At 26.9% G+C, this 16,585-nt stretch overlaps 1 protein-coding gene across 3 annotated transcripts in view; it reads right to left on the bottom strand.

Annotated features, from left to right (window-relative positions):
• LOC145254688 (uncharacterized) overlaps positions 1 to 16,585 on the bottom strand; it is a 211,898-nt gene that overhangs the window by 67,802 nt on the left and 127,511 nt on the right. For 2 of the 3 annotated variants that reach the window (XM_080113348.1, XM_080113347.1), the window contains exon 21: positions 10,343 to 10,520. In XM_080113348.1, the coding sequence (XP_079969474.1) occupies positions 10,343 to 10,520 (178 nt within the window). Of the gene's footprint in view, positions 1 to 1,216; positions 2,248 to 10,342; positions 10,521 to 16,585 lie in introns of those variants that run through there. The other variant, XM_080113346.1, reaches the window with a different exon arrangement.

Here is a 16,585-nt window from a genome sequence, read left to right as displayed (position 1 = left end):
TTTTAAAGGCTGTTAATGCACCCTCCCTCTTTATACTTTACACCCCTCTTATATAAAGGACTTTAATTTAATCTAAGAGCAATGATGTTAAGACCTTTATTATCCAATGTATTCCATACTGTTTTCACTGGTCGCCATGTTTGTTTTCATGTGCGTGTGCATTCAGTTTTTGAGTTTTTGATACATTAATTCTGTATACTCACTATTCCATAGCTAGCTATAACATATACTGACCCAATGGGTCACAGGTATTTTAGTCTAATATGTAAACGGCTATAAGTCAGTTTGTCTTTCAGTCTGTCTGTTTGTCTGCCTCCATATTTTCAAACTCTATCTCCTCCAAAATTAAAAGTCGCATATTGTTTTCACTGGTTGCCATGTTTATTTTCGCATATATTTGTGCATTCAATTTTTGCACGTTTATACATTAATTCTGTATACTCAATATTCCATAGCTAGCTATAACATATACTGACCCAATGGGTCTCTGGTATTCTTTCACTGGTATAAACGGCTATATGTTTGTCGGCCTGTTGGTCTGTCTGTCGGTCTTTCTCCATATTTTCAAACTCTATATCCTCTAAAACTCCAAATCGCAGAGGGGCGCTAGGGGCCTCAAATAATTGGATTTTTTCATGAGCCGTTCTTTTATGGGTCATTAGCCGATTATAAAATTGTTTTTAAGGGTCAAAAATGGTCAAAATTGAAAAATTTGGTATACATTTTGTACATTCCTCTTTGTTTATTTTTTATTTTTAATCAGTTTATATCCGTGTTCGTTGGCACAGTGCTAACGTAACCAGCTTTGAATGCTACAGTTTCGATTCTAGCTGATGGCACCCAAATACATTTTTTTTTAAATTTTCAAATCACGACTCTATAATAATATATACGAAATCTGGACAAATTAAAATATCATATTTAAGCGTATTTTATGCTCCGGCAAAGCTGGGCACCAGCCCCACCCCCGCTAGTATATTAATAAAACTGTATATCTTGAATGGCCGTTAGTATACATGCATACAAAATGATGACACCAGAAATAGATGATGTCTTCCACTAAAAACCATTCGTTCTAAAGTTCTTAATATTTTCAAATTCATGGTGTATCGTTTGGGTTTGTTTTATCGCATGCAAACCCTTTTCAGGTTCAGTCATTTTGATAAAAGTTTTTATGTTAAAAGTTGCTATTATTTTTAAATATTTATTCATAGTGTTTGGTTTGCTTTATGGTATATCAACCCTTTCAATTTTTTTACTTAGGTTTAGTGATTTGTGAGTATATTTGCCAGGTAGTTTTTAAAATATGTGTTAGGAAAACGTACTTGTGCATGTGTTTGTTTTTTGTTAATTTTCTTCTTTTGAAGATTGTAACGCTGGGTATGGGGCAGCCAAACCAGCTGCCAACATTGCCTTGCTTTCTATTGAAACCAACCGAGAGCTCTTTTTAGGATCCTCACTGTTCCCTTAAGTACAATTGTCTGGATCTCTTTTGCACTTGGTTCACCAGGAATATCAGATGCAAATTTCAGATTCAAGCTGACCAATTTGTGATTTTTTTTTTTCCAATTTTCTGATAATTTTATTCTAGGTGGTGATGAGCCAGACATTCACCTGTTGTTTCGTACATTCCAACCAAGAGATCTTTTTAGGATTCTAACCATCCCTTTAAGTACAATTATTTGTCTTTTTTTTTGTATTTGCCAGGTAGTTTTTAAAATATGTGTGTGTATGCGTGTGTATGTGTTAGGAAAACTTATGTGTGTGTGTGCCTGTGAGTGTGTGTGTGTGTATGTGTTAGAAAAAATTATTGTATGCGTATGTGTGTTAGGAAAAATTACTTGTGTGCATACGTGTGTTAGGAAAAATTACTTGTGTGCGTACGTGTGTTAGGAAAAATTACTTGTATGTGTGTGTGTATGTTAGGAAAACTTGGTTTTGTATGTGTGTGCGTGTGTGTCTGTTTTTATTGATATGTAATATGGTAAGCAGGATACGCTTGTACATCGTTGAAGATAATAAAAACTGTTGGTGCGCCAATTCTGTTTACAGCTGAATCATACGGAGAGACACTATTTGGTCTTGGTGGTAAAACTTTCATGTTCGGCTGACCCTGAACATACATCCCAGTTGCTACACGGCACATGAACATATGCTTGTGACCGTTGCTGTCTCGCGGGGTGTATATATCTAGATCTGAATATTCTGATTGAACAGCAAAATAAACGCCTTGGCCATGCCAAGTTCCTGTAAAAAAAAAAAAAATATTTCAAGTTTTTGCGTTACATAGCCGTGTGGGTTTTGCGGAATTCAAAAATTCAAATATTGAATTTTAAGTAAAACCAATGGTATCTACTGAATTGTCATGTCGCAGTAATTAAAATATCCCAAAATTACAAAAAAAAACAATAAGGTGTAAAATTAGATATTAAAGAAAACAGTTTTCAAAGAAATTAGCAATTTTAGCTTACATAATCAATGGAGAGCACGCATATTAGCAGAGGAGGTAATTCAATTTTGAAAACTGTGAAAAACTTAGGCCAATTTAAAGTATGGGTTATTTCACCTGTGTTTATATCACATGTGAAAAAACAAACATGGCCGAAATCATTCTTTTCATTGAATCATGGAAATATGTGTTTTATGTAATATTCCAGAAATATTTAACTAATTATGCCATGACAATTAGATAACATTGCTTATTGTTGAAATTGATAACAAACAGTAAGTAGTTGTTGTTTTTTAATGAATAACAGAGGACCACAGTGTGTATATAACAATATATGTAACTGCATATAAAAACGTGTTTCTTGATGCATGTGTTCATGTCAGTCGTGTCTATATAATGTTCGTTGTGGGTATTAACAGACAATCAATATGCGGACAATAACAAACAGACATTTCTTTCTAACCATATTTTTCTGGAGGAATGTACCTTGTTTCACTGGATCCCTCTTTTGGGTTCTGTGAAGCTCCTAAAAGATTTCCTCTGAAGGACACCAAACACCAGATAATATTTTATATAACATTTAATCCTTGAATGTTCCTTGCCTTGTCCTCCATCAGTGCTCCCATGGACCTCAGTGACTGAATCCCTCAGTTTATAAACTAACAACCTCTTTCTAACTTTCCTCTAATTCTACCCTGACCTCTAACTGACTAACTATCCCTTTGCTCCAAATGCAAACAATAATGTACAAGGACAGTTCTTTTAGCAAAGGGATGGATAACATCTTCCTGTGGGGATATATCACGTCAAAAGAGGGAACATACTTTCTTCCGTCGGTTGGTCTGGACTGACGATCTTCAAAACTGCAATGAAGATTTCTTCCATTGAAGGAACGACAATCGACACTTGGTTAGATTCTATGCAACTTTATTATCTGATGTTCTCCCATCTTCGAGTTGCACACTTATTTGTTTTCTACATCTTGCTATAATGCATCTGTTCCTCTAAATCGATTACTCTCTGACTCCCTAAGACAATAAGCTAGATTGGTTAATAATTAGCATTATATAATAATGTATAATGTATAATAATGATTATATAATAATGTATAATAATGATTATATAATAATGTATAATAATGATTATATAATAATGTACAATAATAATTATATAATAATGTATAATAATGATTATATAATAATGTATTATGTATAATAATGATTATATAATACTGTATAATGTATAATAATGATTATATAATAATGTATAATAATGATTATATAATAATGTATAATGTATAATAATGATTATATAATAATGTATAATGTATAATAATGATTATATAATAATGTATACTGTATAATAATGATTATATAATAATGTATAATAATGATTATATAATAATGTATAATGTATAATAATGATTATATAATAATGTATAATGTATAATAATGATTATATAATAATGTATAATGTATAATAATGATTATGTAAAAATGTATAATAATGATTATATAATACTGTATAATAATGATTATATAATAATGTATGATGTATAATAATGATTATATAATAATGTATAATAATGATTATATAATAATGTATAATGTATAATAATGATTACATATTAATGTATAATGTACAATAATGATTATATAATAATGTATAATGTATAATAATGATTATATAATAATGTATAATGTATAATAATGATTATATATTAATGTATAATAATGATTATATAATAATGTATAATGTATAATAATGATTATATAATAATGTATAATGTATAATAATGATTATATAATAATGTATAATGTATAATAATGATTATATAATAATGTATAATGTATAATAATGATTATATAATAATGTATAATAATGATTATATAATAATGTATAATGTATAATAATGATTATATAATAATGTATAATGAATAATGATTATATAATAATGTATAATAATAATTATATAATAATGTATAATAATGATTATATAATAATGTATACTGTATAATAATGCTTATATAATAATGTATAATGTATAATAATGATTATATAATAATTTGTACTGTATAATAATGATTATATAATAATGTATAATAATGATTATATAGTAATGTATAATGTATAATAATAATTATATAATAATGTATAATAATAATTATATAATAATGTATAATAATGATTATATAATAATGTATAATGTATAATAATGATTATATAATAATGTATAATGTATAATAATGATTATATAATAATGTATAATGTATAATAATGATTATATAATAATGTATAATAATGATTATATAATAATGTATAATGTATAATAAGGATTATATAATAATGTATAATGTATAATAATGATTATATAATAATGTATAGTGTATAATAATGATTATATAATAATGTATAATAATGATTATATAATAATGTATACTAATGATTATATAATAATGTATAATGTATAATAATGATTATATAATAATGTATAATAATGATTATATAATAATGTATAATGTATAATAATGATTATATATTAATGTATAATGTACAATAATGATTATATAATAATGTATAATGTATAATAATGATTATATAATAATGTATAATGTATACTAATGATTATATAATAATGTATAATAATGATTATATAATAATGTATAATGTATAATAATGATTATATAATAATGTATAATGTATAATAATGATTATATAATAATGTATAATGTATAATGATGCTTATATAATAATGTATGATAACGCTTATATAATAATGTATAATGTATAATAATAATTATATAATAATGTATAATCATAATTATATAATAATGTATAATAATGATTATATAATAATGTATAATAATGATTATATAATAATGTATAATCATGATTATATAATAATGTATAATAATACTTATATAATAATGTATAATAATGATTATATAATAATGTACAATAATGATTACATAATAATGTATACTAATGATTCTATAATAATGTATAATAATGATTATATAATAATGTATAATAATAATTATATAATAATGTATAATACTGATTATATAATAATGTATAATAATGATTATATAATAATGTATAATTATGATTATATAATAATGTATGATAATAATTATATAATAATGTATAATAATACTTATATAATAATGTATAAAACTGATTATATAATAATGTATAATAATAATTATATAATAATGTATAATAATAATTATATAATAATGTATAATAATGATTATATAATAATGTAAAATGTATAATAATGCTTATATAATAATGTATAATGTATAATAATTATTATATAATAATGTATAATAATGATTATATAATAATGTATGATGAATATTATATAATAATGCATAATAATGATTATATAATAATGTATAATAATGATTATATAATAATGTATAATAATGATTATATAATAATGTATGCTGATGATTATATAATAATGCATAATAATGATTATATAATAATGTATAATAATAATTATATAATAATGTATAATAATAATTATATAATAATGTATAATAATGATTATATAATAATGTATAATAATGATTATATAATAATGTAAAATGTATACTAATGCTTATATAATAATGTATAATGTATAATAATTATTATATAATAATGCATAATAATGATTATATAATAATGTATAATAATAATTATATAATAATGTATAATTATGATTATATAATAATGTACGATAATAATTATATAATAATGTATAATAATACTTATATAATAATGTATAAAACTGATTATATAATAATGTATAATAATAATTATATAATAATGTATAATAATAATTATATAATAATGTATAATAATGATTATATAATAATGTAAAATGTATAATAATGCTTATATAATAATGTATAACGTATAATAATTATTATATAATAATGCATAATAATGATTATATAATAATGTATACTGATGATTATATAATAATGTATAATAATGATTATATAATAATGTATAATAATGATTATATACTAGTGTATAATAATGATTATATAATAATGTATAATAATGATTATATAATAATGTATAATAATAATTATATACTAATGTATAATAATAATTATATAATAATGTATAATAATGATTATATAATGATGTATAATAATAATTATATAATAATGTATAATAATAATTATATAATAATGTATAATAATGATTATATAATAATGTATAGTGTATAATAATGATTATATAATAATGTATAATGTATAATAATGTTTATATAATAATGTATAATAATGATTATATAATAATGTATAATAATGATTATATAATAATGTATAATAATGATTATATAATAATGTATACTGTATAATAATGATTATATAATAATGTATAATAATGATTATATAATAATGTATAATTATGATTATATAATAATGTATAATTATGATTATATAATAATGTATAATAGTGATTATATAATACTGTATATTAATGATTATATAATAATGTATAATAATGATTATATAATAATGTATAATAATTATTATATAATATACCTATATCCATGACAAATAACACCCTACCTGAAAATTCCTCCTTCAAACTTCTTGGCCTTACATTTGCGGGCAATATGAATTGGAACAAATACATTGAGGACATTGCAAAGGCTGCTGCAAAGAAAGTGGGTTCCCTATATTAAGCTAGAAGACTACTCACACCTGAGAGTATCCTGTACCCCTACAAGGTCACCATTCTTCCATGCATGGAGTATTGTTGCCACATCTGGTCTGGTGCATCTACGACTAGCCTCGCCCTCTTGGATAGGGTCCAAAAATGAGTTCTCAATCTAATCGGTCTCACTTTGTCAACAAAGCTCCAACCTCTGTCCCATCGCCACAACATTATATCTCTGTACCTGTTTTATAAATATTTTAATCGAAAGTGCTCTGATGAACTCATTGAACTTGTGCCCCCCTTGATGTATATATCCCCAACAAACCTGTTTAGCGACAAAATCTTACCCCTTCACTGTTGAAGTCCCCAAATGCCAGAAAACTTTCTACTATAATAGTTTCTTCCCGCGAGCAGCTAGACTTTGGAAATCCCTTCCTGCTTCCAACATCTTGTCAATCTTTCCTAGGCATGGTCCCAAATAGTATCCCCATGTTAGAGTGAAGAGTGAGTAAAAAAAATTAGTGATGAATGGGAAAATAGACATATAGGTGTAGTAATTTGAAGTGGGGATTGCAGGATAGAAAAATAGTATAAAAATTTGAAATGGGATGGCAGGATAGAAAAATAGTATAAAAATTTGAAGGGGGAATGGCAGGATAAAAAAAATAGTATAAAAATTTGAAGGGGGAATGGCAGGATAGAAAAATAGTATAAAAATTTGAATGGGAATGGCAGGATAAAAAAATAGTATAAAAATTTGAATGGGAATGTCAGGATAAAAAAATCGTATAAAAATTTGAATGGGAATGTCAGGATAAAAAAATAGTATAAAAATTTATAGGGGGAATGGCAGGATAGAAAAATAGTATAAAAATTTGAAGGGGGAATGTCAGGATAAAAAAATAGTATAAAAATTTGAAGGGGGAATGGCAGGATAAAAAAAATAGTATAAAAATTTGAAATGGGATGGCAGGATAGAAAAATAGTATAAAAATTTGAATGGGAATGGCAGGATAAAAAAATAGTATAAAAATTTGAAATGGGATGACAGGATAAAAAAAATAGTATAAAAATTTGAAATGGGATGGCAGGATAGAAAAATAGTATAAAAATTTGAAATGGGATGGCAGGATAAATAAAATAGTATAAAAATTTGAAGGGGGAATGGCAGGATAGAAAAATAGTATAAAAATTTGAATGGGATGGCAGGATAGAAAAATAGTATAAAAATTTGAAATGGGATGGCAGGATAAATAAAATAGTATAAAAATTTGAAGGGGGAATGGCAGGATAGAAAAATAGTATAAAAATTTGAATGGGATGGCAGGATAGAAAAATAGTATAAAAATTTGAAATGGGATGGCAGGATAAATAAAATAGTATAAAAATTTGAAGGGGGAATGGCAGGATAGAAAAATAGTATAAAAATTTGAAATGGTATGGCAGGATAGAAAAACAGTATAAACATTTGAAGGGGGAATGGCAGGATAGAAAAATAGTATAAAAATTTTAACATCTTGTCAATCTTTCCTGGGCATGGTCCCAAATACCATGTTAGAGTTAAACGTGAGTAACAAAAAAAATTAGCGATAAATGGGAAAATAGACATATAGGTGTAGAAATTTGAAGGGGGAATGGCAGGATAGAAAAATAGTATAAACATTTTAAGGGGAATGGCAGGACAGAAAAATAGTATAAAAATTTGAAGGGAGATGGCAGGATAGAAAAATAGTATACAAATTTGAAGGGGGGTTGCAGGATAGAAAAATAGTATAAAGATTTGAACATCTTGTTAATCTTTCCTAAAAAAACTTGCTCCTCCAAATCTCAATAATCTGCTGTCAAAACTCGCTACTCCAAAACTTGACGCTCTGCTATCAAACTCAACTCTAGAACACAACGCACTCCTGACAACACTTGATACTCTGACATCCAAATCCAAAGTCAAACCAGGATTTGAAAAATTAGACTCTTTATATCCAATCGAAAGCGTCTCATTTGCATGTTAGCCGAAAATATCACAAGCATATAAAGAGAAAAAGCGAACATTTTTTTCATTTTTTTTGTCTGCACTAAACACTACAGGTTGCACTCAAAAAGGTTTGTATTAATTTTTTTAAGTGCTTTATTACAGAAATGCAATATTTTTTTTTTTTTTTTACATAGGCATCACCACTTATCAAGGCCCAGAGACCACTCGAGGAGAAGGGTTAAGAGTGTACAGTAGTTAATTGGACAATATAGTAATTGTTAGCAATGGAAATTCAGTAAATTTGTTAACTTAAGTGAAACGGCTCATCAAAAACTTGTTTACGTTGGACTTGAAGACAATCAGATTGTAGTCAGCTGGAAAGCAAGAACGGAGGCAACCAGATCAATATGGTATAATTAAAATTAATTACATTCTTTTCTTTTCTCGTTGGAGTTTCTTCATTTTTTATCAAATAAATATGCATCTTCTTCAACTTTCTTTTATTCATACGAGGGGTGTGCAATAAGTAATGCCCCTTACCCACTTCCCATAGCAGTAGAGCAACGAAACTTGGCACAGTTATTAGGCTTTCTCTACATAGGAACCACCTAGAGTTATGCATATCTCCCATCGTTTGATGCAGCTTTGTAGAACACCCCAGGTTGGTCCTCCAACCACGACGTGACTTCAGAAATCAAGGCTGCATCATCTGGGAAACACTTTTCTTTCAAAAACAATTTCATGGCTGGGAAGAGGTGAAAGTCAGAGGGTTAAAGGTCACGAGAGTAGGGAGGATGGGGAATGATTTCATAACTGCACACCCGTGTTTCTGATCTGGCGACATGCGAGTTCAACTTTCTTTTACTCATATTTGTCAGCTTTAACCTGATGTAGCTCCGACAGCTTAGTCGAACGAAAACTTTTTTCTTATTAAAGAAGGCTCGCCACAATGGGTTACTACATTCAGGTCCGACATTTTCAAACAACGACCTTTCACTCCCAAAGGCCAAGGTAGCAACTGCTTTTTTTCACTTCCATTTTCTCTTAAATCGGCAAAAAATCACTCAACCAATCGGCAACAAAGAAACAGTCACGTGCTATCAGTAGCAGTTTACAACTACTTGCATAGAGGGGGGGGGGGGTAAAGAAAGAAAAGAAAGAGAGAAATAAGAGTAGATGGAAGAATTAAATTCTGACACTGTCTTTATTCAGATTACAGTGTCCACGAATTACATTGTAAAAAGACTTACCATTTGTTCCGCAATATCCACGATCAAAACCATTTTTACAAATTTTTATAACGACATCCTGCTTTGTTCCGTGCCACAGAATGCGTTCGCTCTTTGATTGCGTAGAATTTAAAGCTTTTATCTTTGAAAGTTGTGCTTCGTACTGGATTTTTAACACGTTGTTGTTAACCTTTTCAATCTGGATCGGAAAAAAAAATATTTTAAGCTCAATAGATATTAATTTATAATTCCAGAGCATTTATAAATAAATGATAGAAAAATAAAGCAGATTCCTGCAACAGCATATTTATTTTTCAGTAATGCTTTTTTCTCAATTCGTCCAGACAATGAAGGTTTTCAAGTAAAACTTGAATCTTCTAAAACAATGATTCATCAGAGAAAAAACAAAAAAGTATTAAAAATAATCGAAAACTTGCTTTAGAAAACATTACTATTTTACTATTCTGGAGTTTGTTTGTTTCTTTCTAACAAATCATTGTCCTAGAAAAGTCAAGATATGCTTGAGAACCTTGTTTAGACTGATCGCAAAACGGCTGTTAAAACTGAAATAAAATATAATTTGATGTTTGTATGTACGTTATCACCTTCTACTGCTTTTCAAAAGATCGGATCACCCAATCACTGAAGATGTCATGCAAAAAAAAACTAATTTTTTAAATTTCATTTGATATTGTTGTTATGCCAAATGTGAAACCCAAATTAAAATATATACTCTTGACCTTCAGGCTTGAATGAAAGTGTTAAAAGTCTAAAACACATGCAGTTTTAAGAGGAAATTGGAATATAGCAACAATTACGGCTGCTACATCAGGTTCGCGTGTGGCACGAACACACAGACACAAAACAAGCCACGCACGTGCAGCACACAAACAATGTTCCCCTGTTGATCTGACATTCTGACATGACATTAAGGTCACTTTTTTATCTTTCCTTTCTGTTTTTTCTTTCTTTTTTCTCTCTCTCTTTTTCACCTTGACACAATCACTGACGCATGCGATACATGTCACTCCAAGAAATACGCACAACATGATTCGATTAAATTATACTTCATATATGCAAATTCAAACTTATCGCGGTAAGACATGGCTTGTCTAATTATAAACATGAACACTCAACAAACTATACACACATGAATTACACACACACACGTACAAATACACATACACATACACACACACATACACACAGAAATACACATACACACATGAATTACACACACATACACACACATACGCACACACACAAATACACATACACACATGAATTGCACACACACATACACACACAAATACATACACACATATACACGCACACACATGCACGCACACACATGCACACATACATGCACACATGCACACACACACACACACACATACGCTTATATTTTTCATAGCCAAGTATGATCGTAAACTACATGCATTATTATTTTGTCGATTGTTCCTAATAAAGGTTCTGTTTGTATATATACACACACATACACACACATATACACACATACACACACATATACACACATATACACATGTATATACATTGTCTTATTTTTCTGTCGAAAATCGAGGACATGTATATTTTGATTCTCTACAGGAATGTCAAGCTTATAATGAATCAACTGAAAGGAATGGCTCTCGTCTTGGGGAGGCTCCATGTTTTTACAAGCTTCTTGGCTTGACCTTTACTCCTGATCTGAAATGGAACACATACATCAAATCTATTGCCAAGGTCGCTGGAAAAATAGTGGAATCCTTCTATCGATCCAGTAGATATTTCATTCCTGATGCAATTCTCTACCTATATAAGAGCCAAGTATCTATATATATATATCTATATATATATATATATATAATTCTCTACCTATATAAGAGCCAGGATGGAGTATTGTTGCCACATCTGGGTAGGAACTGCTAGAAAGACCTTATCCTGCTTTGACCGAGTTCAAATAAACTTTGTAGCCTAGTGCAGGATTCCCTTTTCTCTTCCCTGCAACCTCTTTCTCACAGAAAAGACGTTGCGAGCTTTATCATTATTTTCATGGCAAATGTTCGGCCGAGCTCCAATCTAAGGTCTTCCCTCGCCAAACATTGAGAAACACTTGTCTAACTGAAAACACTATCAATAGTTTCCCCTCTACTCTTTATCTGTGCCTAGACCTAAACGTAGATTCCATGAACAAAGTTTCTTTCTTAGAACTGCACACCTGTGGAACTCTCATCCAGCTGACTACAATATGGTCATCTTCAAGTCCAACATAAACAAGTTCTTGATGAGCCATCCGCTTATGTAATCCAATTTGCCAAATTTCAACTACTAACGTCCCTTTGACTATTGTACACTTTTTTTTTTACATATGGGTCACCACTTATCAAGGCCAAAATTATTTTTTTTTTATTGCGTGTACAGTAATCAATGAGATAGTATTGTAGTAATCATTAGTATTGGGGGTTTTGATAGAGTGTCTTACTTAAGGGGACGGTTTGTCAGGAGTTTGTTTATGTTGGACTTGAAGATGTCCAAGTTGTAGTCAGGTGGGGAAACAGGCAAGCGGCAGAGAGTTCCACTGGCGTGCAGTTCTAAGAAAGAAGCTTTGCTCATGGAATCAACGTTTGGATTTAGGCACAGATAAAGAGTGGGGAAAATTATTGACAGTAGTTTCAGCCAGACGGGTGTTTCTCGTGAAAGATTAGTGAGGGGGGACGAGGGATTGGAGCTCAGACGAGCACCTGCCATGGAAATAGCGATAAAACAAAGACAGGCTTCCAATGTCTCTTCTGTGGGAGAAAGGTTGCAGGGAAGAGAAAAGGGCATCCCCCACTAAACCACGAAGTCTATTTTCTACTCTGTCAAGGCAGGATAGGCTGTTTTTAGCAGCTCCTGCCCAGATGTGGCAGCAGTACTCCATCCTTGGACGTACTTGGCTTTTATAAAGATACTCCGTAACCATTACCCTCGAGTGGCCTCTGGGCCTTGATAAGTTCTGATTCCTTTAAAGAAAAAGCAGATTCAGCAATGAAAAGCATATTTGAACGACACTGTCAGACTTTGCAATTCTTTTCTTGTTAACTGTTTTCCTGAATATACTAACGTATAACATAAATCGACATATTGCTCATTTTCTTTTAGAATGAGGGAAAATATAAAATGAAGGAAAATATAAAATAAAGGAAAATATAATGAAAGAAAATATAATGAAGGAAAATACAATGAAAGAAAATATAATGAAGGAAAATATAATGAAGGAAAATATAAAATGAAGGAAAATATAAAATAAAGGAAAATATAATGTAAGAAAATATAATGAAAGAAAATATAATGAAAGAAAATATAATGAAGGAAAATATAAAATGAAGGAAAATATAAAATGAAGGAAAATATAATGTAGGAAAATATAATGAAAGAAAATATAATGAAGGAAAATACAATGAAAGAAAATATAATGACAAAAAATATAATGAAGGAAAATATAAAATGAAAGAAAAATATAATGAAGGAAAATATAAAATGATGGAAAATATAATGAAGGAAAATATAACGAAGGAAAATATAACGAAGGAAAATATAATGAAAGAAAATATAATGAAGGAAAATATAATGAAAGAAAATATAATGAAAGAAAATATAATGAAGGAAAATATAAAATGAAGGAAAATATAAAATAAAGGAAAATATAATGTAGGAAAATATAATGAAAGAAAATATAATGAAAGAAAATATAATGAAGGAAAATATAAAATGAAGGAAAATATAAAATAAAGGAAAATATAATGTAGGAAAATATAATGAAAGAAAATATAATGAAGGAAAATACAATGAAAGAAAATATAATGAAGGAAAATATAATGAAGGAAAATATAAAATGAAAGAAAAATATAATGAAGGAAAATATAAAATGATGGAAAATATAATGAAGGAAAATATAATGAAGGAAAATATAATGAAATAAAATATAATGAAGGAAAATATAATGAAAGAAAATATAAAATGAAAGAAAATATAATGAAGGAAAATATAATGAAGGAAAATATAAAATGAAGGAAAATATAATGAAGGAAAATATAATGAAGGAAAATATAATGAAAGAAAATATAATGAAGAAAAATATAATGAAAGAAAATTAAAAATGAAGGAAAATATAATGAAGGAAAATATAATGAAGGAAAATATAATGAAAGAAAATATAATGAAGGAAAATATAATGAAGGAAAATATAATGAAGGAAAATATAATGAAGGAAAATATAATGAAAGAAAATTAAAAATGAAGGAAAATATAATGAAGGAAAATATAATGAAGGAAAATATAATGAAGGAAAATATAAAATGAAGGAAAATATAATGAAGGAAAATATAATGAAGGAAAATATAATGAAAGAAAATATAATGAAGGAAAATATAATGAAAGAAAATATGAAATGAAAGAAAATATAATGAAGGAAAATATAATGAAGGAAAATATAAAATGAGGAAAATATAATGAAGGAAAATATAATGAAGGAAAATATAATGAAAGAAAATATAATGAAGGAAAATATAATGAAAGAAAATTAAAAATGAAGGAAAATATAATGAAGGAAAATATAATGAAGGAAAATACATGAAAGAAAATATAATGAAGGAAAATACAATGAAAGAAAATATAATGAAGGAAAATATAATGAAGGAAAATATAAAATTAAAGAAAAATATAATGAAGGAAAATATAATGAAAGAAAATATAATGAAGGAAAATATAATGAAGGAAAATATAAAATGAAAGAAAAATATAATGAAGGAAAATATTAATTGAAGGAAAATATGGAATGAGGGAAAATATAAAATGAAGGAAAATATAAAATGAAGAAAAATATAATGAAGGAACATATAGAATGAAGGACAATATAAAATGAAGTAAAATATAAAATGAAGGAAAATAAAATTAAGGAAAATATAATGAAGGAAAATATAGAATGAAGGACAATATAAAATGAAGGCAAATATAAAATGAAAGAAAAATATAATGAAGGAAAATATAAAATGATGGAAAATATAATGAAGGAAAATATAATGAAGGAAAATATAATGAAAGAAAATATAATGAAGGAAAATATAATGAAAGAAAATTAAAAATGAAGGAAAATATAATGGAGGAAAATATAATGAAGGAAAATATAAAATGAAGGAAAATATCATGAAGGAAAATATAAAATGAAGGCAAATATAATGAAAGAAAATATAATGAAGGAAAATATAATGTAAGAAAATATAATGAAGGAAAATATAATGAAAGAAAATTAAAAATGAAGGAAAATATAATGAAGGAAAATATAAAATGAAGGAAAATATAAAATTAAGGAAAATATAAAATGAAGGAAAATAAAATTAAGGAAAAAATATAATGAAGGAAAATATAAATTGAAGGAAAATATAAAATGAAGGAAAATATAAAATGAAGGAAAATATAAAATGAAGGAAAATATAATGAAGGAAAATATAGAATGAAGGAAAATATAATGAAGGAAAATATAGAATGAAGGACAATATAAAATGAAGGAAAATATAAAATGAAGTAAAATAAAATTAAGGAAAATATAAAATGAAGGAAAATATAAAATGATAGAAAAATATAATGAAGGAAAATATAAAATGATGGAAAATATAATGAAGGAAAATATAATGAAGGAAAATATAATGAAAGAAAATATAATGAAGGAAAATATAATGAAAGAAAATTAAAAATGAAGGAAAATATAATGAAGGAAAATATAATGAAGGAAAATATAAAATGAAGGAAAATATACTGAAGGAAAATATAAAATGAAGGCAAATATAATGAAAGAAAATATAATGAAGGAAAATATAATGTAAGAAAATATAATGAAGGAAAATATAATGAAAGAAAATTAAAAATGAAGGAAAATATAATGAAGGAAAATATAAAATGAAGGAAAATATAAAATGAAGGAAAATATAAAATGAAGGAAAATAAAATTAAGGAAAATAAAATTAAGGAAAATATAAAATGAAGGAAAATATAAATTGAAGGAAAATATAAAATGAAGAAAAATATAAATTGAAGGAAAATATAAAATGAAGGAAAATATAGAATGAGGGAAAATATAAAATGAAGGAAAATATAAAATGAAGGAAAATATAATGAAGGAAAATATAGAATGAATGAAAATATAATGAAGGAAAATATAGAATGAAGGACAATGTAAAATGAAGGAAAATATAAAATGAAGGAAAATATAATGAAGGAAAATATAGA

This window comes from Euprymna scolopes, chromosome 30 (genome assembly GCF_053919585.1).
Source record: "Euprymna scolopes isolate OS-2025 chromosome 30, ASM5391958v1, whole genome shotgun sequence".
In the NCBI taxonomy this organism is placed as follows: domain Eukaryota; kingdom Metazoa; phylum Mollusca; class Cephalopoda; order Sepiida; family Sepiolidae; genus Euprymna; species Euprymna scolopes.
The sequence above is the reverse complement of the archived record's forward strand: the minus strand, read 5'-3'. Positions and strand labels throughout refer to the sequence as shown.